The sequence below is a fragment of the Sebastes umbrosus genome, chromosome 9, assembly GCF_015220745.1.
Source record: "Sebastes umbrosus isolate fSebUmb1 chromosome 9, fSebUmb1.pri, whole genome shotgun sequence".
Taxonomy (NCBI): Eukaryota; Metazoa; Chordata; class Actinopteri; order Perciformes; family Sebastidae; genus Sebastes; species Sebastes umbrosus.
Window position 1 is genome coordinate 23,302,893 of NC_051277.1, and position 27,171 is coordinate 23,330,063.

A 27,171-nucleotide genomic window follows, 5' to 3' on the forward strand; every position below is an offset into this window, starting at 1 on the left:
CTCATCATCCATTTTAGACGAGTTGGGATGGAAGTATGTTGGCATCAGAAAACCTGAAAAAAAATATATATACAGTATGCAGTATATATATATATATCTCCACACAGCTAACATTCCAAAGGAAATCTTTATTAATTGTCTTTTTATTCTCCTCTTACCTTTTTCCATTTATGTTTATTATAGTTTTCATTATATGTGACTATTTTGGGAAATAAAAACAGATTCCAAGCTGTTTGTCAGGTTTTTAAAAAAATGTGATATCCTGCCACATACAGTGGAGATAACACTGTCAGAGGCGCTGTGTCTGTCTGTCTGCTGCATCCTGTTTCTCTCTCACTATAACGAATCACCACGGTCATTATTACCACACACACACACACACACACACACACACACACACACACACACACTGCTGAGGATATGGCCTTTGGCAGGCTGATGGCTCCTGATGAGAGTATGATCAGGGTTGTCTACCTTGGCCCCCTCAGCATCACACTACGTGGTTGCTAGGCAACAGCACTCTGTGGCGGCCGGGGATTGGTGGAGGCCTTTGAATTGATGGAGAGACTACTTCTGTCGGTACATAGTGTTCTGGTCGAGCTGCAGCCCACCGGTTACAGTAAAAATCAAAATAGGAAAGATTCTTAAAAAATGAGAGGATATGTAAACATCCTCGATCCCACACAATTACTACAAGCGAGCAGAATTAGCAAGAAATACGTGTCGCAAGGCAGAGAGGAGGGAGGAAGGAGTATGAAAGACGTGGTGGTTTACAAGTGTGTGTTTGTGTGGGAGGCGAGCTCTTCTTCCTCCAGGGTCCTTCAGCTGATATCCCCCGCTGTCTTTCATGCGCCTTCAATGTTGCAGCAGAAACACTAACATTTGCGATTTGTGAAATATTAAAAATGCCCTGCACAAGACCAGAGTTTGCATTGCTTTTTCTGGTCCTCTAATAAGTGCTGTGATGATCTGCCTCCACAGAACAATTGTGGTTTAGAGGGAGTGCCTTTTTTATCTTTTCAGCTCACTTTTTACTGCATTATTTACACCAAGAGTGGTCAAACATGTGGCCTTCACAGATTGCTGTCTTAACCTAAAAGTAGTGATTCATTATCGAGAAGAGGAACTCCTCTTCTGCATACTTCACCCTCCCTCTCAAAGCCCTCATCTGTAATGACATGAAAGCTTTTATCTCCAATTTTTGCCTCCTCTAAAAAAAAAAAAAAAAAAAGTCTCCCCAAAGCCAGTTCACTAATTCACAGGTTTATCTCTCTGCACACAGTTTGACATTGTGTTGCTATGAGAACCTGGAGTTAATTACTATGATTTACTGATGATTAGAGAGCTGAACAGAGATTTTGTCATTACATTACCACTCGCTGCCAGAACCCGACCGTGGTTTCCAGGGAAACTGGAAAATGTGAAGCTTTTCAATAGACACACAGCCACAGCTTAAAGAGCGAGGATTGCCTAAGATAGATTCTTCTAGAGACAAACCTGGAGCCACTGCAATCACTATCAATCATCAGAACGGGGGAGATACACGGACAGATGTGGGTCTCGATCAACGCTGAGATTTTGCGATGTTTGACCCAAATGTGAGAGAGAGTTATGGAGAGACTTCAGTCTGACTTGGACTGCTGAGGTATGTCTGTTTTTCCTGCAATTTCTTTCACCCTGTTTGTTTTCATATTTAAATTCGACAAGTGCTTTGCATGACTGCATGACTTTGCTTTTACGTGATAATAGATTAAAGCAGAATTTGAATATGAATTATGTGGATACATTTTTAGGGTAGAAAGGTGCAATCTGATATATAATCTAAGAGTAAAATGTTCACATAATCTGCCATTCAAAATGCAGTTTAATCATGTGGTTAGTAATAGTAAATATCCCATATTACAGTCTTATAATACAAAATATGCATGTGAATAATCCATCAAATAGTAACAGTGATGTATCTTGATTACATGCCAGTGTTTGCATATTGAATTTGACATCGATATCGCACGACTGAATATTTACATCGCAAAAACAAACCCTTCGTTCTAACCTCCACTCCTGTTATCATAGTTACTGATTACAATTTGCACAACCAGTGTGTCAGTGCTGTGTTGTGCCCCCGCAGGTACTTCCACCACTTTCATGCAGAGACAAAAATGGGAAGTCTGAAGGACGAGATGAGAGGTCTCAGAGAGGACCACAAGCCTTGTGAGAAGACAGATGATGGAGAGCGTCCAAGCGGCTCAGATGGCAGCGCTGTGCCGGAGGGACCTCAGATAAACACGAGTCAAGAGTCAACAGCTCATCAGCCAAAACTTCACATGAACGCCAGCCACGTTGGAGAGGGAGACGAGAATGCAAAATCCAAAGATCAAGCGCTTTCAGGAGGGGGTTTTGTTAAAGATTGTACGCAGACTAACGCCATCCCTCTGACACAACAGCCTGAAGATGACAAAACAACAGCAGCACATAACGACAAGACAATCTCTAATAAGTTCCTGAGTGAAGCTGGAGATGGTGAAATTCAGGAGAAGATGCCTAAGGATAAAAACGTGGTTTCTCATGACAGAGAAAAAGAGAATTTAATTGAGAATATATTGGTGTCTGTGCCAGCAACTCCAGGCCCCTCAGACCCACGTTCCCCAGCTCCTCCTGGCCAGCATCACATGCGCACACAGGTGAGCCTGGAGGTGGTTCAGTGTCAATCTGCAGCCACCAGCCCCATGACGCCTCCTGAGGGTGGCCATTCCTTCTTCTTCCCGAGCTCTTTTGGGAAGTTCGGAGCTAAAGAAGCTGAGCTACAGGTGATTCAGCAGGTGGAGTTCTGCTCTGTGGCCACATCCCCCATGACCCCGAAGACGCCCTCGACCACAGCTTTCCCAGAGCTCATCGGCATAGAGACGGTGCAGAAGGGGGAAGGAGTGAAAAACAGTGAGGCACAGAGGGAGAGTGGCCAACAAGAGGGTTCCCCTGCGACAGAAAGTCTAGAAGAGGCTGAGTCAGAGAGAACTGGAGCTTTGAAATTGACCACATCAAAGGAGCCGAGTGAGGACTTCAGCTCAAATGCATCTCCAGGGAGCTCCGCCAGCTGCACCGCCGCCGGGTTAATAGTTTCAACTCTGGAGGATAGTCACCAGCAGTGTAAGCAGCAGAGGATGGGAAGTATGGATCAAGACATAACAATCCTGGTGACCCTCCATGGCGACGATGAGGAGGAAGACGAGGAGACATCTTCTTATCCCGTTGAGACAGAGATGATCAAAATAGATGAATACGAGGAGAACGACGATGATTCAAAGGAAAATATCTCCACAGAAACTGTTGCCCCTGATGTACAGGACACCTCGAACACAAACCTTCCACCAAACAAAACAGAAGAGTCCTCTGTTTCTGCTCGCAACGAACCAAAAGCAGATGTGAAGGCTGAAAATTCAGAGAAAGGAAACAAAGGTGCATGCGGAGAGTTGAGAGACGTGACTAAGCCCCCTGTCCCTGAATCTCCAGCTCCCTTCGGCTGCCACAACATCCGCACGCAGGTGAGCCTGGAGGTGGTGCAGTGTGAGTCTGTGGCCACCAGCCCCATGACCCCTCCTGAGGGCGACCAGGCCTTCTACTTCCCCAGCTCTTTGGGGAAATGTGGCAGCGTGGGCACGGAGACTAAAGTTACTGAGCTGCAGTTGGGTCAGCAAGTGGAGTATCGCTCCGTCGCCACAGCACCCATGACCCCGAGAACGCCCACCGTCATGACTTTCCCAGAGGTCATGAAGGATGTGAGCATAGAGGAGAAGATAGTGGAGGAGGAGGAAGAGGATAAAAAGGAGCAGGCGGTGGAGGACAAAGAGGAGGAGAAAGTGACCGAAGAGAAAAAGGTGGAGGCAGATGAAGGGGATGCAATAAATTGTAAGGAGAAAGCTGAGGAGCCGGTGCAGGAGGTGAGCTGGGATGATAAGGGGATGACGTGGGAGGTGTACGGTGCGGTGGTGGAAGTGGCCGTGCTGGGCTCGGCAATCCAGAAGCACCTGGAGAAACAGGTGAAGAAGCAGAAGCCCTCCATGCCTCCTCCTCCTCCGCTCAACCCCTCAGCCATGCCCCTCTCTTCAGAGTCCATCCAAGGGGGCTCTGGCTCGGGTTCGGGTTCAGGTTCTGGTTCGGGTTCGGGTAAGGGTCGTGCGGGGAAGAGGGGAGATCGGGACGGGGAGGTGAGCCGACGCAGGAGAAACCCCTTCCGTCTGCTGATGGAGAACATGCAGCAGCCACATTGTTGCTCCAGAGCTCACACCGCTGAGTGACACAAGGATCCATCCTGTGGAGAAAACAACTGCTGGTTGGAGGGAAAAAAAACATCACATGATATATATGTGTCTGTGATATACGCTGATTTACGTCACATTGTCTTGAAAGTGTGAGCAGCAAATCACCCCCTCGCGCGAGACAAAAAAAGCACAAAAGCATTTAATAAATAAACTTCTATCATGGAGCATATTGAGAATCAGCCATACAAGATGGAGTTTCCTTTTTTTCTTGGAGCTCCATGTTTGGAAAAATGAGGGTTTTTCTTCTTTAATGTTTTTCACTCAATTGTCCACTGAGTCATTTTAGCTGTTGATGTTGTTTTTTTTAATACACCTCAGACAATATGAAGACATGACAATCCTTCTCCTGGTTGCTTACAAGCTGAGAGAGAAGATAGTAGAGGAACAGTGACAGTTTTGATTGTGATTTATGAACTCGTGTTCAGTCTCTACAACCTGGAGATCATTTTTGTTTCGAATGTACGGAAGTTCAAATTGATCTAAATGTTACCTTGGGGTGTGTGAGAAGAGTCCCTACCATTAGCACAGGCTTTTGTATGTCTTATATTCTGCTTTTAGATTTGGCACTATGTTTTGACTTTGTTTGTATTGTGAAAGGCATAAAAATGTACAAATGACGAGCACAATCGACACCTGATATGAGGGTATTTTTAGTCCTTACTTACTGACTTAATGTATTTTAACGCCATGATTAGTGATTCAGTGAAACTTATTTTAAATGTGTTTTAATTCAGAGGTTGTTACAGTGTTACAGTGATGTTGGTGTTCATACGTTAAATTCATGAACGTGGGATCAAATCCACATTTGGAGAAATTGATTTTATTCAGATTGCACTTTGTGATACATTCATTTAGATGTCAGTGAACAGTGAAATAATCTTTTCAATCCGCTGCTTGTAGGAAGTCACTCTGCATGAGGTTTTTATTAAGTATCTCAAACCCAAAGCATACACTGACAAGTGAAGCAGACAAAAGTTTTAAACCTTTTGGCTGACATGCCGTCATAAATAAGGAATTTATTCATACATTGACATTATGCAATATTTTACCTTTTTTTGGATTTTCTTTTTAGTAGCATCAGCTGCAACAAAAATTGACATTGTGTGTTGACATAACGTATAATACAGTTTATTTCAAAGCAAACCAAACAGTTTTTAAACCGTCGCTGAATATATTAACAAAAATAAAGTGATTTCCATGTGCAACAAACAATTGTTTTGTTTGCTTATGTCCAATTTTTCTTTGTCTAGATAAGGTTCATGTGAAGACGGAGTTCAACATTTGGGGAAATGTGCTTATTTGTCTCTGCTCTAAATGTGAAGCCACAGCCAGCAGGCAATTAGCTTACTTTAACATAAAGACTGGAAACAGAGGGAAACCGCCAGCTGAGCTGCAGAGGTTTTTAAGATTTTGAACAGAGTCAGGCTGCAGCTGTTTTTCCTGTTTCCAATCAAGGAGGGTGAAAAGAGGAAATGTCACGCGTCATCATCGCGTCATATTATTGGGGTACAACACACGCGCAGTAAAAATCTGGTCTGCACTCGCCGACATTTAGCCAATAGCAACGCACGACAGCAGCTCCAGTTCCACTGTGCATGTGTCATACTCAGTAGCTCAATGCCCGTGTCCCAGTCTCTTTCAAAAAGCCTTGTTTCCAATCTTTATGCTAAGCTAACCGTCTCCTGGCTGTAGTGGCATCAATCTTCTCATCTAACTCTCTGCAAGAGAGCAAATAAATCTATTTCCCAAAATGTCAAACTATTCCTTGGACAAAAAACAGAGTCGATTCAATAACCAAACCAAATTCCACAGGATTGTTACACTATGTGGTATCGGTGTATTGTTTTCATGGATCTCCCATTTTGGTTTTTCCTTTCTTTTTTTTCCTTGAATTGAATGTTAAGATGAAGCAAATTCATCACTTTAGATGCCATGAATCTTGTGCATAATATCAATAATACATTACTATTGGTCACAACAGAAGGCCTGGCTACTTGAAGACACGAGCACTTTATCCAACACCATCAATGTGTTTGACTGGAAATTTGGTCAGCCAGCCAGATTACAGAGAAACAACGTAATGTCCATCTGAGACCTCTGATCAGTGTCTCTCCCTCCATTATTTCCATCACAGGTCTGTGGTGCTGAACGCGGGGTTAGTGAAACCCATGTGAGGATTGTCGGAGCCCTTCTTCTGGCCCCGCTGGGCCAGCGCTGCACCCAGAGGCTCGATGTACTCCGGTGGCCCGCTATCTTCCTCCTCCTCCTCCTCCTCCTCCTCCTGGATCATCTTCTAATGGAGAGCAGAGTTTTGAAATTAGATCGTATTCTAAAAAGTACAAATGAAGATGGATTTTAAAATGTAAATTCACCATGAGGGGGTTCTCCTTTCCAGGAATGGTCATATCATCGCTGTAGTCCAGGGAGTTGAGGCTGTAGTGGAAAAAGAAAAAACAAAGGGATCAAAGTAATCTCCAAATGTACAATTAATAATTTCAGAAAGACCTTTTGTTTCTTTTCTCAAATCGGTGTTTTTGATTTAAATAAAGGTCACATGCCAACGTTGGAAAGCCGAAAGCCAGTCCTCTGTCACAACCTGCTGTCGTGGGCACACTGTGACAAAATGTTCACCTGGAAACATTCCCAGTTTATCAACCAGCACTGCTACAGAGTGGCGAGTGAGGTCGTGTGTCACTGTGAGCCACCACCTTGTGACCGAGCTATCAACAGATGGTCGAGACAGTCACAGAGACAGTCTCCTTTACCTGACTTTGTCCACATCTGAGCTGTCCTCGTCCATGTCCAGGACTATGGCTCCGTCGATGTTGAGGTTGAGAACAGGATTAGCCCTGTTAGTGAATACATACATAGAAACAAACATGTTATATTTCATGCCATTTGTTCATTCATTTATCTTGTTAGCGCCGTTGTCTCCTCACCCCTCCATGGTGTACTTGTTGGTTCCAGGCACCACAGGACCACTTTTCTGGTTGTCAGAAGTCATCATGGACGCAGAGTTCATGGCTTTAGCTGCCTTCAGCTTCCTCCTGTAGCTGTAGTGTGAAGTGAGTTGATTAGTAAACAGACTAGAGCTGCAAAGATTAATTGATTAGTTGTCAACTGTCAGCTTCTTAAATGTGAATACTTTCTGGTTTCTTTACTCCTCTATGACAGTAAACAGAATATCTTTGAGTTTTGGACAAAACAAGGCATTAGAGGACGTCGTCTTGGGCTTTGGGAAACACTGATTCTGACATGTTTCACCATTTTCTGACATTTTATAGATCAAACAAGTAATCGATTAATCGAGAAAATAATCGTCAGATTCATCGACAATGAAAATAATTGTTAGTTACAGCCCTAAAACAGACCCAGTACTTATCATGGATGTTTTTAGATCAATGGTAGCCTACTAGGTAGGTATGTTTAAAAACATGTTTTCTTGTATTTGTTGAAATTCTCATTACATCCCGACAGCGATCAATAAATGAAATGCTCTGACAAAAAAAGGTATCTATAGGAGGGTAATAAGCCAAAGCGAATGTAATGATTGGATGGGCTACCTACCTACCTACTGTACCTATCTGTCTACCTGCGCGCACTCTGCCTGTGCACTCATTGCGCATCACCGCAGTCTCCCAGTACAGTGCTGTGAGTACTAACAATAGCCATGTTCATTGTTTACATTCATTATGATAGCCTATGTTTATGTTCCTAATGATAATTTTGGGGGAGTGGCTTTGGAGGGAGGCCTGAAGGGACAGTGTCAGTGTCAGTGTTGTCGACTTGGCGACTTTCTTGCTAGATTTAGGGACTTTTGGAGTTTGTGCTGCTAGCTACTATCATTAGAAAAGAGTTGGCAACACTGGACTGTGTTTTTAGGTTGGTTCTTTTTTTTAAATAAATCTAGTGTACCCTATTCTTGCTAGTTTCTCAAGATCACCAACCCTGCCTTTAAGAAACCTTTACTGGGATAAGCTGTGATTAATAGTTGATTGTCCTGTTCAAACCTGTCCCTAACTTTATTCCAGATCCCTTTTCTTACTTTCTGCGAGTGCACATCAGTGAAGTGATGAGGACAGCCAGCACGATGACGAGGCCTCCCATCATCACCGGCAGGATGTAGTCCACAGGGTCAGTCACTGTTTCCACTACAGGAGCCTTCCCCTGAAACACAAGTAAGAACTCTATCTTTAATATATTATTGTCTGTTGACCTGTGAGGTTTCTTTTACACTTGTTGTTGTCAGATCAAATTATGGTTCTGACACATTCATTTATAAATTACACTAAAATGTAAATAATATAAAAACACATGATAATGGAACACGGATAACAACTGACGGTTCACTAACATCTTGCTGTTCTGCAATAAACCCCTCTGTCATTAAGTTCTGTTCATTATTTTTTGTACATTATAGTAAAATATAGTAAATTATAGTAATGATTAATTCAATTGTAGTAATTATTTTGGGTTTCATACTCAAAATCCATCACCCTGGCTGCACCTTTGCTCCCGATTAAGATGCGGTTCAGTTAAACAAATCTCAGATGCAACATAATGTGCAATAATAATACTGTACTGTGATGATAAAAATAATAATCTTACTGTTCTCGGAAACAATTAATGTATCACTACGCAGAAACATTTAAAGAAATTGCCATTATTCCAATGTGGTTCAGTATCTAGTAGTTTTGCTTAATGTTTTAGACATTTGCAATAATCTGTCAAAGAAACAGATTTCCTCATTAGTGTCCTACAGCAAATATTTTTAATGGGAATCATTTTTTCAATTCACTTGGATCAGGGATTACGACATATGGAAGTTTGTTTCCTCTGCGTTATAAATCAAATACAACAAGACACAAAAAAACTTCTGCAGTCAACAGTTCTGATGTGCTTGTGGCTATGATTTCTTTTTTAGGGACTCACTGTCCCATATAAAAGAAAATCTCTTCCAGTACAGTGGAACGTTATGCATCAACAGCAGCGGGAGAAGAATTTATGGAAATCTGCAGCTATAACATGACAGAAAAGAGACCGTTTCAGAAAAAACTAAAACTGCTCATACTCACAATGTCCGCGAGGCCCAGCTGTATAAGTGCAAGATAGTATTCTGGATCAGAGATCATCTTTTCCACTTCAGTAGAGATAAGAGCAGTCCCGTTGGAGTAGACAAAATATGCCACTATAATAGTGTTCCCTGAAACCCTGAGAGAGGAATACAACTCACTTACACTTCAAATAATGTAAGCTGTTTTAAATCTAAAATCAAAATCTACAATTATCAGCAAATATTATGTTGTTCTCAACAATATTATTGTTGTTTACAGGGACGCTGACACCACCTTGTGGACAGCATATGCATGCAAGTGAAAAACTGAAGATTATTTGGGAGTTTCTGTCGACACCAGGCAATAATTTACCATCTTTATCTGCATAATTTATTTTGAGGTATGATGATTTAAATATAGTGGTGATGGGAAATGGGAACTTGCCTGGATGCTTCAGTGACTTCCCTGATTGCAGCAATTTTAACTTCAGCCTTGGTGGCAGCCTGAAGCGCACTGGAAATGTTGAGATCAGAGAAAATGATATCTATATGTGATAACTAAATAAAACCTTGAAAAATTCGTCAATTCACTGTCATCAGATTTTACTGAAACATAGTATAGCATGGAGAAATGTACTTTTGGATTGCATTGAGGTTTTCTTCGACGACAGTTTTGGGTTTTTCAAATTCAAGTTCCACTTGAAATGTTTCATCAACTGCAAGAATCTGCAAAATAAAAATAAACAGGAGTATCAGCACAGGCTGACACCATTCTGTCTGTCTGGTGTTTTCATGAATTCAAATCCAGCTGCATGATTTGAGTCACTCACCTCCAGTACGGTGCTGGTGGAGAGGTCGCCGGGGTCATTTGCACTTACTGTTACCAAATACCTCCCTTTCAGTGAGATATCAAGCGCCTCACTAGTTCTGTGGAAAGAGGGGGGAAATCATGAGTGCAGCCATGGACAGATTATGAGTCAATGGGCCCCTTGGCACAGATATGTATAAGCACCCACCCCACCTATCCTACATAGGGCCAGGACACCCTTATTGAAAGAGACACATTGTGGTTATTTTGTCTCTTTTTTTGTTGTTTTCCATTGTAGTTGTCTTTCTAGTCATTTTGTGTCTCTTTGTAGTTGTCTTTGTGGTTGTCTTACGTGTCTTTGTGGTAGTTTTGTGTCTCTTCGTAGTCGTTATGTGTCTCTTGTAGTAATGTTTGTCTTTTGTGGTTGTTTTGCATTTCTGTTATCGCTATGTGTCTCTTTTTAGTTTTTTTGTTTCTCTGTTGTTCTTTTGTGTCTTTTTGTTCACTTTACATGTCTTTGTAGTTGTTTTGTGTCTATTTAGTCATTGTGCGTCTCATTGTGGTCATTTTGCGTCTCTAGCCATTTTGTACTATTTCTAGTAGTTTAGAGTCTCTGTGGTTGTTTTGCATCTGTGGTTGTTATGCGCCTCTTTGTAGTCATTTTGAATCTCTATGTAGTCGTGTGTCTCTTTGTGGCTGTTTTGCCCCTCTCTGTAGTCATTTTGAGTCTCTATGAAGTCATTTTGCATCTCTTTGTGGTTGTTATGCGCCTCTTTGTAGTCATTTTGAGTCTCTATGTAGTTGCTGTGCGCCTCTTTGTAGTCATTGTGCGTCTCTTTGTGGTCGTTTTGCGCCACTTTGTACTCATTTTGAGTCTATGTAGTCGTTGTGCGTCTATTTGTGGTCGTTTTGAGTTTCTTTATGGTCATTTTGCATCTCCAGTAATTTGATTTACTTTCCAGCAAGAAATATTAAAGAGAGGCTCTGGTCCAGATTCCGTTCAAAAATCGAAAATGAGTGCAGCAGTAAACACCGAAACTTGTGAGAAAACTTAAACACATATTTAGAACAGAATGAGATATGGCAGTATGATGCTGATGAATGACTTTGTACTCACTGAATAATTCCAACATAAAATTCTTTTTCCTGTGCGTTGACGGCCTTGAACAGCATCCTCATGTCACTTGTGAGATTGTTGGTATCTCTAAATTGGACTTCTGTTACTTCAAAGTCAATCTCCCTATTATTTACAGAGTCACGGTCTGTAGCCTGAGAGAGATACAAGCAAGAATGTCTAGACATCATGTCACATATCTCATTAGAAGCTGAAATCATGTCAGTTATTTGTTTTTTATTCATACTCACAGTGACTTGTCCTACCGAAGTCCCTTTATTTGCACTTTCTGACACCACAACTAAAATCCAAAGAAAATCAGTATGAAACTTGCAAAAAAAAAAAAAAATTATAAAACTGAGACCAAAACTTGTATATTTGCACTTTTTGCTTTGTTTAAAAGTAAAAAAGTTTAATGTTTTAAATGACTTGTTCCAATGACTATTTTTTGTTGAGTAGGACAGCATGAAGTTCAGTTTAAGGGGTCAGAAATAAAAAAAAAAACTGCTTTAGATAAACTTTACTTAGTCATACAATCTCAAATATACACTCACCAAATACTTCATTCGAGAAAATGAATTCTGGAACGTTGTCATTGATGTCTTTAATGTCAATCACCATTTCTCCTGAAATAATTCAAAAGAAAGGAAAATGAAGTGAAGTAATGTAACATGTGTTTGTAGGTCTGTTTTTGACCTATGATTTCATGCTTTACTTGATACTTTTATACTTTTTTTATCTATACAAAAGTATAAAAGTGCTCACCTGTTGCAACACTGTTGTTCTCTCCTTTCTCTGTGAACTCGTCCACCACCTGAGCCATTATCACCGCCTGGTGACATTTTTCATAATCCACTGTGTGCTCCGGGTTGACTCTGACTTCCCCCGTCGGATCCAGGAGGAACCAGTTGCAGGATGTCTCAGAGCCGTTGCATCTGCATTCCATGGATTCCAGCTCGTAGACCAGTGAGTGGTTTCCATCTTTGTCCTGCGCTGTAAACCTCCCAACAGGCCCGATGATGGTGGTGTTCTCTTTCACTTCCACTGTCAATTTTGTTGGCTTGAACTCGGGCCTCTCGTCATTCACGTCCACCACGTTCACCTCCACGATCACCACAGCTTTGTTCTGTTCCAGATCTGCTGCCTCTACCAGCAGTTTGAATTGCTTGCTACCGCTCTCGTAGTCCAGCTCAATGTCGGGGTCCACGGTGATGTTTCCCCTGTAACCCTGCTCTTCTGCGAAGGTGCGAATGATGAAGCTGCCAAAGCTTCCTTCAATGATGCTGAAAGAAATGCGGTTAAACTCTGTCGTTTGGTCCAAATCCTCAGCCTGAACAAAACCCACAACGGCACCTGATTGGATGGGAAAATATAATTAAAATCCAGGCACACAGTTATGAACACTAAAAAAGTGTTTAGCAAAGTTAAATACTTACCTTTTTCTCCTTCTTTGACTTGGAATTTGTAAGAGGGGGCTTTAAATTGTGGTGTGTTGTCTTCGATATCCTGGGATTCATTCAAAGAAAACATTGATAGTTATCATCCTCACCAGGAGTGGCAGCTTCAACACAGCACCAATACTTTGCTACAAACTGCTGAAGATGTACCTCTACAATGATGATAACTGTGACCATGGATGACAGGGGAGGAGTACCCTTGTCAGTAGCGGTTACATTGAGCTCGATCCTCCCGTTCAGATCTGGGTCCAGGGCCTCACGATCAAGCTCACCCATATTTCTTAACACGCCGGTGTCAGGGTCGATGGTGAAGTTATCACTGTACCTGCTCGGTACGATCCCATACACTATTTGGTTGTTTAACGTATCAGAGTCATCTGCATCAGTCGCCTGTCGAAATGAGAAACATTAGAAGAAATGGTGGAGAAGCTGCATTTCTTACTTAATATTGCAAATGCACTGCATTGCCAAAAGTATGTGAACACCCGAAAAAGACATGTGGACACCTATATGTGACTGTTGAACATCTCAGTCCAAAGCTTTGGTCATTAAAAACAGCTTCCTCTCTTCTGGGAAAGCTTTCGACAGGATTTTGGAAACTGGCTGAAGGGGTTTGCTGCCATTTAGCCACAGGAGCATTAGTGAGGCCCTGATGTTCACTTGCTCACTAATCTAGTTCATCCCAAAGGTGTTATACAGGGTTCAGGCTCTGTGCAGGCCGATCAAGTTCTTCCACGCCAAACTGGGAAAACCATTTCTTTATGGACCTGGCTTTGCGCGTTGTAGCTTTAAAGGGGAACTACACCGATTTTACACATCCACAGTCATGGTACCTGCCTCGCTTCCTAGCATTGGACGTTTGATTGGCTGCCACTAGACACAAAGCACCCGGCACCAGATTGGACGAACGCTTTCCCTCGTGGGCTGCTGCTCCCAGCTTTCAAACCGGAACCAACATGGCGGCTCGTTTGAAAACTTTCTTCTCTTCTTTCACGTAAATAGTTCCCCGAAATGTGTTTCTGAAAACATTTTATGCGAGAAATAAGCCATGCAGTTGCTGAATCTGTCTTTACTTTGGATCGGCAACGCTTAGTTTAAAAATTTCCAGAGTTTCCAATTTTCCTTTTCTAGAGCCGGTGAGTCGCGTCGGCTGCCTCAACTTTATGCAAATGAGGAGCAGGAAACATGACGGTCCATCTCTCGAATCGTGCCTCCACGCTACCGGAATGCATTGCACGGCTGCTTACATAGACAATGAATGGGAAGCATGGAAAGGACGGAGGCTGTGGACATGTACCATGAGTCTATTTAAAGGTGTTGTGGAGTACGACTGCATATGTGGGAAAAAAAAGTGTATCAAGCTTTTTGTGGCTCCAGAGGGAACAGTGCAAAATCTATTAAATTGCAAATGATCAAATGATGTCACGTGAGTCAACGTCGGTTGGGGCTGAAGACTACAAGTTTGAAGAAAGAAGTGAGCTTACAAGACCTCTGTAGCCCGCTCCTTATCTCTGCTCGAGGCTACATTAGCCGCTACTAACATACCACAACCGAATCTTCAACCAAACTGTTGCAGATCGAGTTGCATTGTGGGTAATATAGGCTCCAGGTTTTGTCAAAGAAGAAGGCTTGGAATTAAAAAGACAATATCTCTGGTTCTGCTGCATCGATTTAGATTTTTAATTTCTTTTTTTGTAAACTGTCCCAGTGAGCACCAACCGTGATTTCAACATTGATTTATGGTTGAAAACAGGGTGATATTTGGTCTGATCGTTTTCACCCTCATTTCAACCAGCTAAGATGCAGTCACAACGTCAACGTGTCACAAAACACACTTTTGTTTGAAAATGTAGTTAATTTAACATAGTTATTTAGTTCATTTGTTCATTTGTTGGTTGAGAGAGAGAGACAATATGATTATTGTGAAGATATTTCTCCGAAGTAATATTTCACTGGTTGGCGAAATGTGGTCTAAATGTGAACGTTTCAATCAACGTCTTCAAATAATCTGATAAAAAAACTTTCACTTTTGAACCAATTTTATACATCTTTTCACCGGTGGTTATAGTCGTTTTTTCAGGATCTTTTCAACGGAAAAATGCTCACTGGGGTCCATCATGAGTTTGACAGTTATAGTGTAAAGTGCTACATTGGTGGAGTGCTTTTTTAAATACATCTCTTAATCGGAAATAGGGGCCTATAGTCCAAACTGTGAAGAACACCCTCAGACTCAAAGAAAACAAACATGTGTCCACATCTTCCATCCCTAAAATGTTGAAAATGAGTCCACATTTTGGCTTTCAAATTCCTTTCTCCTAAGGTAAAGACACACAATCAAATATTTTTCATTTTCCATTAACACAAACTCTGTGGGATTTAGGTTTATAACTATTTATTAATAGAGAGAATTAAAGAAATCAGAAATCCTGCTAAATATAGCACCAACACCTATGAGATGGAAATATTTACTGTTCTCTTATCGTTCTCCCACACTTACCTCTATCTGAACTTCAAGCTCTGCGCCCTCTTTAACAAACTCCCGGTAAGAGTCTCTGTTAATGACTGGAGCGTTGTCATTGATGTCAGTCAATGTGATCTCCAGTACTGTGCTGCCGGGCTTTCCGTCTGTGTCTTTGGCCTGCAGAGTGGCTGAATACAGAGACCTCACCTCGCGATCCAACTCAGTTTCATTTTTCACGTACACTGTGCCCGTACGTGGCTCCACGTCAAAATACAGTAGTCTGAAACACACAGATGCAGACTGTTCAGTGGTGTTGTCTCAGTTAGCGTGACACCAAAAGGTGCACAGTGGCTGCATTCAAATGAGCAGAATAACTAGTTTGGCATACATGCTGTCTGGAAGAAGTCTGTAGGTGATGTTGCCTTGATCCATCGTGTCTGGGTCGTCTGCCTGGAGGGGGGAAAAAAGTGTGCTCCTCAAGTGCTATTCAAGTGTTTCTTACATGCAAGCTCAAACTGTCTGAGTAAGAATCCAGATAATAAAGGACTTACAGTAATGGTCCCCAATTGTGTCCCAACAGCAGAGTGTTCAGACACATTCAACTTGTACGTGTCCTGGAGGAACGTGGGGCTGTTGTCATTGTCGTCCTTGATGTTAATAGTAACTGTAGCAGTGGAGCTGAAGTTGGGTTCTTCTTCATCTATGGCAATGACCTGCACCATAGCACAAGCATAGGAAACACCTGACAAAGTGCTTTAAGAATCACAAATATTATAACCAAAAGATGAAAGATGTCACTAGTATTATTATTATCACAAACTCGTGGGCTGTTTTTAATTGTTCTTACTTGTAGAACCATTTGCTCTATTTTTTCAAAATCCAGTTTTTCGGGTTGCAGGACCAGAAGCTGAACGATGCTGTACGCCATGGTAGGTTGAAGTATCACAGAAAACACGTCCTTGAACTCTCCCTCCAGAGTTAGTTTAGTTCTGGCAATCTGTGAAAAGCCAAGAAAGATTATTCATGCTTGATCATTAATACACATATTATGCAGGAAAAATGCATCTTTTAGTTGAAGAATGTCCTCTTGTTTTTTTTCTCACCTTATCCAGATCTTTGACTGACATGTTGATGGAAATGGAGCCCACCCAGTGCTCAATGACGTCTCCTGTGAAGTGACTCTCCTTCACACAGGAGGGCTCGTCTACCGAGCCTCCACACTTGTAAAACTCCGGCCTGTTGTCATTGACGTCGATAATGTTGATATTCACTTCTGCTGTGGCGCTGGCATAGACCCCGTGGATGTTTTCCTTAGACTCAGTAGCCTAAAATAGAACAAAATATAATAATTTCACTGTCTCAACAATTGCAAAAATAAATGCTGTAAAATGAGAAAGCTTGCTCCGGCTGGTGGGCGGTGCTTGGTATTTCCTCAACTGATCTCAACATGGCTGCTGGGTCACAAACTTTCTTATTTTACAGCTAAACAGTACACTACAAGATGTTTCTGAAAACATATGATGCGAGAAATAGGCATTACAGTAACAGAATATTGATTCATATTTGATCAGCGCTGCCTAGTTTGACCGTTTGATCGGAGTTGGCAAGTGATTGACAGCTGCTCGGAGACGGCAAGCTCCAGCTCGGCTCTGATTGGTTGTTTTCCTCCGGTCTGTGAAATCTTGCAGATGCTATTAGGAGCACCGGAGGACACCGGAGGACATCGAAGGACACAGAGGCACGTGATTTTTTTCAGATTACCCGTCTCATGCACTACTGTAAGGGTGTAGTGACCGTTTTATAAAAATAACTTTTTTTAATCACATTTGCTCCATTTCTACCTACTGCTGCTTTAAATAAGGTTTTCAAGACTCAAATGGTTTTATTTTCTGTAATATTTCACAGACTGCAGAAGTTGGCTTTCTTTGGTTTGGTGCTCATGGGTTGTGATTGAGAGAAGGCTGGTTCTAACATAAATGAAGTTATTATAAGTTATGTTCAGGAACAAAGATCACGCCTAGTTCTAATCCTATTTCCTGTGCCCATGTACCTGTTACAGGGGTGTCTAACCTTGTTCTGACAATCCATCGCTCACTTGTCTGCTTCCTCTCCTCCTTGTCTCTCATTACAGGAGCCACATGAAGCTATGAACCCTCATCCCTGCGCTCAACCACTTTTTCATCAGAGAAGCAGATAACTGGCAACTGTCCGTCATGTTCCTCAAGGTGACAGAAAACTCTTTTGAAATATTTCTACTACTCATTTTGATGCAAAACACAGCTGTTGATGTATTAGCTTTAGATTTTTTTCTCTTTGCTGCATGGAACTGAATCGGCTCAAAGAACGACGAAAGGATTGGCAAAACAGAATTTTAACATTTTGCAGGAATAGCTCAACATTTTGGGAAATATGCTTTGTGGCTTTCTTGCAGAGAGTTAAATGAGAAGATCTGCCTACCAGCATCTATAACGCTACCTTATTAATATGTTACATCTGATTTGTTTGTTACTATTTGTGGTTTTACGGGGAGTTATGTGCTGGAACACTGTCTTGGCCGGGTACAGTGGCTACTGGCATCTTGACACAACGAGATTGCCAGGCAACCAGCACAGGCTTGCGGTATGTGGATTTGTTAAACCTTGGAGAGAGCCAGACTAGCTGTTAGCCCATGAGTCCAGTATTTATGCTTAGCTAAGTTAATCATTTGCTGGCTTTATGTTTAGCATACAGTGGTATCAGTCTTCTTATCTCACTCTCAGCAAAATGTTCAACAGTAGTCCATTGAATCATGGTAAATGTTAAAACTAAAATTAAAGGGATGGAAAATGAGTATTGCCATGGAAATGTATACAAGACAGACACAAATAAAAGTTACATACAGAGGAGGAAATTGATGTATTACTCAAAAACAAACTGTACCTTTACAATCAGGGTAACAGTGTCACCAATAACTTCTCTGTCAATATTTGACAACACAGATATGACGCCGTCGGTTGGTGAGATTTTAAACAGGCCCTCTGCTGTGGAGTCTGTTGATGTGGGAAAAACAAAAACGTTTCTCATTCACTCAGTGCAAACAAAAAAACTTGTTCTAGCTAAGTTGATGAAGCTCACTTTCAATGCTGAAGATGATGTCATCGTTGACTCCTTTGTCCTGGTCTATGGCGGTCACTTTCAATACAGATTGGTCCTGGTAAAGAAAAAACAAAAGATTTTGTGAAACCAGAAGCAGCATTTACACGCAAATCAAAGCAGGCATATACTGCCTGTAGATTTGTATATATATTACACCAAAATTTGCAGCAGCTTTGTTGCATAAAATGGCCAAAAATATGCATTAAAGCCTGGGCTCACACAAGGACACGTAGCTACATGTGCAGCACATGTCACACAAAGAAATGGTGGAATGCACTGATTTCCTTGTCATTCTCTCTCTTTAATTAACATCATTAAGCACATTTTCTAATGCAACACCCTGAATAAAATGCACCAGCACTCACCAAAGGAGAATTCTCTTCAACTATCCCGAAGTAGGGAGTACTAATGAACTGTGGGTCGAGATCTGCGACGTCTTCAACCGTAACGATGGAAAAAACAGCGTTTGAGAAGTAATTGATTTCATCATAATAACACCGGCCTCCACCATCCTGTTACGGGACATACAGGGATATTTCAAAAATTCAAACATTTTATGCCACCTTTTTTTATCACAATAATAATTCTAGATTAGTAAAGTGATATTTAAAAATCATCAGGGAAATGTATCTACATATATAGTGGTATAACCATTGTGTATAATGAAAATGTTATTTGGCTTGTCCAAATATAATTTTTTTACTGTATCAATTGCATACGGAATATCAAATTAATCACTTCAGGGAAGTAACTGAACCCCTTTTTATACCATGACCTTTTCATGTCACGGTTAAGGTAAATATACATATAATAAATACATGTAGTAGCTAAAAACAACTGAATCCAATGCTTAGCACACAGAAATCAAGCTGTAAATGTTACAGTATGCCCCTCAGTCTGATGTTTTATTACATGCATGTAAGTTTATTTAAGTGAACTGTCCCATAAAAAATGGACTATTGCGACATTTTGGGAAATATGCTAATTCTATTTCTTGCCCAGAGTTAGATGAGAAAATTGACATCACTCTTATATTTGCCTGTTTAGTGTGAAGCTAGGAGACGGTTAGCTCAGCTTAGCGTAAAGACTGGAAGCAGAGGGAAACAGCTAGCCTGGCTCTGTCTAAAGGTAACAAATTCCGCCAACCAGCAACCTCTGAAACTCACTTATTAATACGGTATTTCTAATTTGTTTAATTCATACAAAACCCAATGGGGTTTTATGGGGGTCTATTTCTTGGCCGAGAGCAGTGACTTCCTGGAGTCTCCACTGGTTTCCTGGCAACCTCGCAGTGACGACTAGGCTTTGGAAATAGCCAGGCCAGCTGTTTCCCTCTGTTTCTAATCTGCTAAAATAAGCTAAGAGGTTGCTGGCTGTAGCCTCATATTTAGTGTACACACATGAGGGCAGCGGCGCCGGAATGAGTTTTGAAGTGGGTGGGGGGCCACTTTTTGGATGACGTAGGCTAATATAGTGTCTCCCACAGGATTTTTAGAGACTGTGGTTGGTGATCTTGGACCCTCTAGGGGGGTCCGGGAAGATTTTGAACACTTTAAAGTTAAATGCATCAGTCTGGTGCACTTTGAAAGCAAAATTACGAGGCTAGATCAATGAAGAACTTGGTTCTCTCGTAAACAGTTTAGTCATAAAGGTTGGTAAAGGTAAACAAGACGGGGCAGCCGACATCGCCGCAGACCTGAGCACTGAGGGCAGTACGACCCGGCAGTTGCCCCGGGAATCCCATCCCTCCCCACAGGGAGAGAGGGTGCACTGCTTAGCGAGAACTCAACGGCCCCGGGCGGCAGCAGGTCAGGGCGAGGGATGCTGTAAAACTCGGGCCTTTCAAAGCAGACCTCGGTTGCAGCGCACCGGGCTACGAGTACGGTTAAGGCCAGCCCACCGGTTGAGAAGTTTAAAAATATTTTGGTTCATTATGAAACTGTAGCGGGCTGGATGTCAGGTCACTTTGATTTCATTTGAATTAGGTTAAACAATAATTGATTATGTAAGGGATAATGTACAGCGAGCCGGTCGTTGTTGTGAAAGAATCCCTGACAGGGGACAACGACGCGCAGCGGAGGTCTCTCAACGCCCTGAAGGGGTTTCTTTCACAACAATGACCCGCTAGCTGTACATTATCCCGCTTATTACACGGCTACTTACTGAAGAAATCAATATTTTGACAGAAAAACAGTCCGCCAGAGTCCGATATCTGAACTGCGCCCATAGCAACGGTCTGTTATACATAGCAACAGTCTGTTATACAGAAATTACAGGCCGCAGAACGCCGTGATTGACCAATCAGAATTGAGTATTCAACACAGACGTGTAATAAGATTGGATAAAGATCCGCAGCACACTCTGCTCCGCCGATTGCAAAATGTGGATACATATATCATGCTGTGCTTTTTCATCGAGCATCAACTTTGCATTTATGCATGCATCGTCGAAAAAAATAGACTTGAAGCGTAAATAAACGCTTCAGTTCAGGTTGTGATTACGTGAGACACAGCTAAGATGGAGCCGTGCAGACAGCTGCTATACAGATGAAGTCTAGACATGCACAGGGTGGACGGGAATGATTGAAAAATCGTTTTTTACCGTGTTGCAATAAAGGGGTATTTGGGGGGATACAGTGATTTACAACCTTAAAAAGAAAGTGAGACAGGGCATGAGAGTTGTATCAATATTCTCACATAACTCTCAGCAAGAGAGCAAATAAGCTATTGCTTTGCTATTGCTTTGCTATTGCGTAGTACTTACAGTTGCGTTAATCTTCAGCCGATAGTAAGTGCTCAACTCAGTAAAATTCAGACGTCCACTTAACCTGACTTCACCAGTTGTGGATGAAATGTTAAAAAGACTGAATCCATCATTCGGAGTAACCTAGGAAATACAGTGTAAATTATGCTCCAATAATGTTTATGGAACATCAGAATATGATATTAATCAGTTACATGATTTACAAAAGAAGCTTACTTCGTCAATGCTGTATTTAATAACACCAGCGTTTGAAGTGTCCAAATCAGTGGCCCGCGCCCTAAACAGAAGCGTACCTACGGGGGTATTCTGATGAATTGGATGGAGATAAAAACAAAGACAGAAAAAATAACAGAACAATTAAACACACAAATGTTTCTCAGCGTCAACAACTGTGTAAGCAAATTTTGACATCATGATGGATTGGCTAATTGATGCTGGAGTAGAGAAGCTGATGAGAGAGAATCGTTAACTTATATGTTTGACTTACTTCTGGGATCTTAATATCATATGAAGACTCCACGAAAAAGGGTTGGTTGTCATTGGCCTCTGATAATATTATAGTTAATGTTCCTCGTGTCTGAAAGATATTGCATGGCTCTATGAATATAATGAACAAACTGATATGAAATGGATGATTAACACTAACTGAAATATCACTTACATCATTGGGACCATCAGAGACAAGAACTGTAAGCTGCATTGTAGTACTAGCCTAGAATAAAAAAAAATAAAGATAAATTGATAAAACACATACAGGATCAAAACGAAACTGTTAAATACTGAAGGGTCTCTATTTCCATCACACCATACCTCTCTATCTAGTTCCCTACTGACTGATACATCCCCAGTGTTACGGTCAACTGTGAAGAATCCGTCATTGGGCTCAATGAGTGAAAAAGTCATTGGGTTATTTTCTGCGTCTGTTGCGTTTATAGTAAACGCGTAGGCACCTATGAAAACAACAGTGGAACATATATAAATGTGTGCACTATTTGTTGAGGTATAATGTCACAGAAGAGAAATGAGAAAAATTTGCAATATTTCACACAAACACACACACACACACACATACATACATACATACATACATACCTCTGGGTGTGTCTTCACACACAGGATAAACGACAGTGTTGATTGTAGGACTGGTATTTGCTGTAGAAAAAACACAGTATAAGTAGAATGTTTAGTAGTGATCATAGACTGTATATAAAGATGGACGACATGACAGCTCCCCAAAAGTGAAGCCAAAACATCTCGATCGCCCCCTGGTGGCTGGCTGCAGCATAGGTCATAATGCCCACCTCCTCCATTGTCCTCCAGTAAAAAGTAAAGGAACACGTCAAATATATTTTTTCATTTTAGGTAGTTCTTCACGCTGGTGTATGTTCAAGTGTTTTTCTGATATGTTTGGTTTTAATTAGTTATTTGATGCTACAAAAAGGGGGTGAGACATCATGATTGCCAGCTGCGAGTCTCTCGAGCTGACAAGCTGCGGCCGTGCTCGGCTCGCGACTGAGTCTATACCGCGGCTCCAACGCCCGATCACTGCTGCCCAGACTCTGGCCCCTAATGACGTCAAAATCTCAGGATGGCAGCTCCCGCATCCGGGATATTTTGGCTCACTTCTGTACGGAGGATGTGGAGACACGTCGTCCATCTTTATATGCAGTCTATGGTAGTGATGTAAAGATATAATGACAAAATTGCAATAGAATTAACAGAATACTCACCATTAGTTAAGCCGATAAGGCACAACAGTAACATACTTCCTGTGATCCCCTCCATGTCTGCAAATGAAAAGGAAGAGCAATCTAATAAGTAGAGCTGATTATTAGGCATAATGTTTACCATGTTCACCATCTTACTTTAGTGTGTTAGAATGCTATCATTTGCTAATTAGCACTGAACACAAAGTATTGCTGAGGATGATGGGAATGTCATTAGTTTAACAGGTATTTGGTCACAAACCAAAGTATTGGACAAATTTAAAATTTGACCTGAAGCGCTCGATGAAAGATAAGGGGATCAGGGAATGTCGGTACCAAATTTCATGTCAATTCGTCTAATGGTTGTCAAGACATTTCACTAAAAGACAAATATGTCAACCTCATGGTGGTGCTAAAGGAAAAGTCAAGGGCTCACCTAGGATTCATCCTCTGGCAACCATTAATGTCTGAGCAAATTTTCAAGCCTCATTCAATAATCAGAATCAGAATCCGGTTTATTGCCAAATAGATTTTCACATACAAGGAATTTGATTTGGTGTATTGGTGCACAGACAAGAAAGATAAATATAGAATAGAAAAAGATACAAAAATATAAAAAATATCTTTGTAAGTTTGAAACTTAAAATTTGAAACTAGAGCTGTCCAAGTCAATGCGATAATGGCTTAATGCTAATATGTTTCAACGCCACTAAGTCCTTTATCGCATTATTGAGTCAATCATTCGGAGGTTGTAGCTGGCTCAGTTTTAAAGCTAGAGAGAAGATACTGGTATCAGATGAAACTAGAAAACCTAAGGAATCCATAGGTGAATGAAAATGGGTTCTATGGGTACCCACGAGTCTCCCATTTACAGACATGCCCACTTTATGATAATCACATGTAGTTTGGCAAAAGTCATATTCAGGTCAGCACACTGACACACTGACAGCTGTTGTTGCCTGTTGGGCTGCAGTTTGCCATGTTATGATTTGAGCATATTTTTTAGGCTAAATGCAGTACCTGTGAGGGTTTCTGGACAATATTTGTCATTGTTTTGTGTTGTTAATTGATCTCCAATAATAAATATATACATATGTTTGCATGAAGCAAGCATATTTCTCCAGTCCCATGTTGATAAGAGTATTTAATATTTGACAAATCTCCCTTTAAGGTACATTTTGAACAGATAAAAAATGTGTGATTAATTTGCGATTAATATTGATTTACTATGGACAATCATGCAATTAATTGCGATTAAATATTGGAATCGTTTGACAACCCTATTTGAAACACATGTACAATGTAACTGTTTAAAATGCAAGTGCTAGGCAGGAATGTGCAAATTGAATTGAAACATTGAATAGTTGTTGAATCCATTCAATAGTTGAGTGACATAAGACAAAAGATATTTCAGTCTGGCCTAAAGTGGTGGACCAGCCTTGACCAACAGACCAACATTGCAAAACAAACCAATCAATCTGAAGATGTCCCATTGTGATCGGCATTTTTCACTATTTTCTGACTAAATGATTGATTGATGAATTGGAACAATAATCGATAGATTAATCAATAATGCAAATAATCATAACTTGCAGTCCTACTAACAAAAGAAGCCATTTTAATAAAACCTTTAAAGAAAATTCAGACCTTTCATTCATTCATCCATATCACTTATCTAGACAATTTGTGGTGAAAGATATAGCCATTAATTTTAAAAGCAAAACATTTGTATTACCAGATGTATTCAGTTGTGCAGCTGGACAAAAGGGCAGAAGACTGCACTTGCCCTGATTTCTAAGGGTTGAAATTTAACAGCGTACAGTATTGCATATGGCTACACCCAAATTAGCAATATCACAGCGGGTATTTTTACCACCTGCTGTGACATCAGCGAACAGGGTGTCATAACATGCTGGAGAGTTTCATTATACAGCGAGCAGAGCTGCGTCAGCTTTCTGCCCTGCGTGATTTCCTGCTTTATGTGAAATGATATTAATTTGGAAAACATGGTTACATCATGTTTCCCAATGTACTCAAGAACTTGCACAGGAGAATATGAAACATTTGAATAAAACATGATCAACACTAGTGAACAGAACCCCTTAATCTCATCGAGTTAAAGTTAATCTTCGAGACAATGAGTCAACAAGTATGATATTTTACAGTACGCCCCTCGGTTAAGCTTTTTTAGCGTTTTACCACTAGTTTCACTGTTTCTGCTTCATGTAAAGACAGAAAATTATTTGAATCTGTACTTTTGGTATGTTTCGGATGTTATGAGCAATGATCAATTCATAATAAATATAAGAATAAACTCATATCTGAGACTTCAGAGGATGAATCACTTTGATATCCCCATGCTTCTGAGAATTGATTAATTTAGATATGTATCTATAAAAAGACGAGTATAGGCTATAAAATGTACCCTACGTGTATAGTACAATATGTTTTAGTAAGTCAGATTGAAGAGAGCAGCACGAATTTCGAATTCCGAAAATCAATTCATTATCAGCACATTTAAGTAGACATATATTTGACCACCATTCACCATGCTATATGGTAGCTAAAAACATCCCGCAAACACTTCAAAATAGCATTTAAAATGCAGCAGTCAGACTTACCGGATGACATTCACAGAGGAGCTTCGCCTTTATGTATGGATGAGACCTTTGCCTCTTGTTCGTCCAAGTGATTATGGTCTTGGAGTTGTAAAATATAAATGATTAACACGAACAAGAAACGCACAGCCAATAACACAGCAGTAAAACTCCTCCCCGTCTATGTTTGTTAAAAAACAAACACCCAAAAGCATTGTAGTGAAGTGAAATAGATCAAATAGCCATGGCTACATGATGGCTGTTTGAGCCTGGCTAGTAACGGGAGGCAGAACCAGGCACCTCCTCACCCCATCATTGGCTGGCCAGCCCCGTCACCAGTAACACATGGCATTGTGCCATACTGGGTCACCGGTGTCCATACCAGAACCCTGGAGCTCTTTTGTTTGAATGGGTGCTTCTGTTGTCATGGCAACAACAGCAGCTTCCATTGAGAAAACCCAATGCCTTTCTAAAACCCATCTCATCAGAACCAATCAGTGGACGAATGCCTTTTTTCAGAAAGCTCAGATCCATGTACCTCCCTAATGAGCTCTTCCCAGTAAGCCCTCCCTCTTGGCCTGCCCTCTCAATTAAAGGCCATTACACAAAGGATTATCTTCTCTCCTACCCACTGGATTCACTCATTATCAGACATTTGTCTCAAAACAAAAGCACTGCCCCCAACTCCTCTTTACTCCGGCGGAAAACATTCAACAGTGTGTTGTGTTTGTAAAGGTATTTGCTACTCATAGTAAAATATTCAGCTGTTATACTACAGTAACTGAGTCGTGTCTAGAAGGTAAATCTGGCAAAAATTTGCAAAAACTCTCGCGAGACTCACTGCCCAATGACCTATCCAAACCTTAACTGTTCAAGGTCAATGCCTAACCTTAACCATCTCGCGAGAGTTTCCCAACTCTTGGGTCTTCTTGGGACTCTCTATACATGTTTTAACTTGGGCTGAGAAAAATAGCGTTGGGCTGGTAGATGAAATTTGGACTGCTTTTGTCAACATTTGGCGGGGGTTTTGAAAATTTTGTGGAAACATTGTTACCAAACAAGCTATCATTTTATGGTCAAAAACACTTACTCAAAATTCAGTAAACTTCATTGTGTCCACTCACTCATATTATTGACTCATTTAATTTGGATATCGCAGGAGGACCTACCTACCTTGACGTCATCATCATTGACATTGACATGACAATTTGTGTGTTTGGTTGTCTGACTGCACTCTTTGCGGGTTGCAATACCCTTTTTATTTATCTTTGGTTATTTGATGCAGATTTGAAGCTTTGTATGCTTATGATGTTTTTTCTATTGCATGTGTAATGGTTTTATGGTTTTACACGGGTTTCTGACAAGGTTATGATTTGGGCTGTTTTTTATTGAATTGGGTGGGTTGTGAATGGACTCGAAACCGGCAATCTCATCTGGCAACATTGCCAGCAGCCCTGTGAGGCTTAGAAATAGCAGTGCTTTGAACTAAATGCTAATGTCAGCATGCTAATATAGTGACAATGGCAATGCTAATATGCTGATTCTTAACAGGTATGTGGTGTTCACCATGTTCACCGTCTTATTGTAATATGTTAGCATCCTAGCATTTGCTAATTAGAACTAAACACAAAGTACAGCTGAGGCTAATGGGAATGTCTTAAACCATAGTATTGGACAAAATGCAATTTTGACATGACTGTTGACTGCTAGAGGTGATGTCAAGGGATTATCAAAGTTATTACAATTCATTTTAAGGGTGAA

The 27,171-nt window shown here is 41.0% G+C and overlaps 2 protein-coding genes across 3 annotated transcripts; one reads left to right on the top strand and one right to left on the bottom strand.

Annotated features, from left to right (window-relative positions):
* The first annotated feature begins 1,286 nt into the window (after nt 1–1,286).
* Nucleotides 1,287–5,525, top strand: LOC119494576 (G protein-regulated inducer of neurite outgrowth 1). Of its 2 annotated transcripts, none has more exons than XM_037780553.1 (2): nt 1,287–1,645; nt 2,100–5,525. In XM_037780553.1, exon 2 carries the CDS (start codon nt 2,160–2,162, stop codon nt 4,290–4,292), a length of 2,133 nt encoding a protein of 710 aa, XP_037636481.1. In that variant the 5' UTR covers nt 1,287–1,645; nt 2,100–2,159; the 3' UTR covers nt 4,293–5,525. The 2 variants fall into 2 exon arrangements, with proteins under 2 accessions (XP_037636481.1, XP_037636480.1); XM_037780552.1 differs by having other exon boundaries at nt 1,288–1,645; nt 2,129–5,525.
* Nucleotides 5,117–25,749, bottom strand: cdhr2 (cadherin related family member 2). Its single transcript, XM_037780551.1, has 31 exons — nt 25,435–25,749; nt 22,838–22,894; nt 22,200–22,259; nt 21,918–22,057; nt 21,769–21,819; nt 21,595–21,684; nt 21,324–21,413; nt 21,108–21,230; nt 18,710–18,856; nt 18,324–18,399; nt 18,129–18,238; nt 16,313–16,534; nt 16,057–16,206; nt 15,761–15,922; nt 15,598–15,659; nt 15,246–15,489; nt 12,899–13,138; nt 12,728–12,797; nt 12,057–12,644; nt 11,846–11,917; nt 11,543–11,592; nt 11,295–11,446; nt 10,200–10,296; nt 10,007–10,095; nt 9,815–9,883; nt 9,392–9,527; nt 8,362–8,483; nt 7,256–7,369; nt 7,082–7,165; nt 6,689–6,749; nt 5,117–6,609 (listed from the first exon to the last, which is right to left on the bottom strand). Exons 1-31 carry the CDS (start codon nt 25,442–25,444, stop codon nt 6,445–6,447), a joined length of 3,903 nt encoding a protein of 1,300 aa, XP_037636479.1. The 5' UTR covers nt 25,445–25,749; the 3' UTR covers nt 5,117–6,444.
* Nucleotides 25,750–27,171: the final 1,422 nt, after the last annotated feature.

Excerpts from the sequence above, each read along its gene's own strand:
- LOC119494576 (XM_037780553.1), top strand. The coding sequence starts at position 2,160 with ATGGGAAGTCTGAAGGACGAGATGAGAGGTCTCAGAGAGGACCACAAG.
- cdhr2 (XM_037780551.1), bottom strand. Across the intron at positions 21,414-21,594 it reads ATGATATTAAGATCCCAGAA|AATACCCCCGTAGGTACGCT; the intron begins GTAAGTCAAACA and ends CCAATTCATCAG. Across the intron at positions 16,535-18,128 it reads CTGTTACCCTGATTGTAAAG|GCTACTGAGTCTAAGGAAAA; the intron begins GTACAGTTTGTT and ends GTTCTATTTTAG.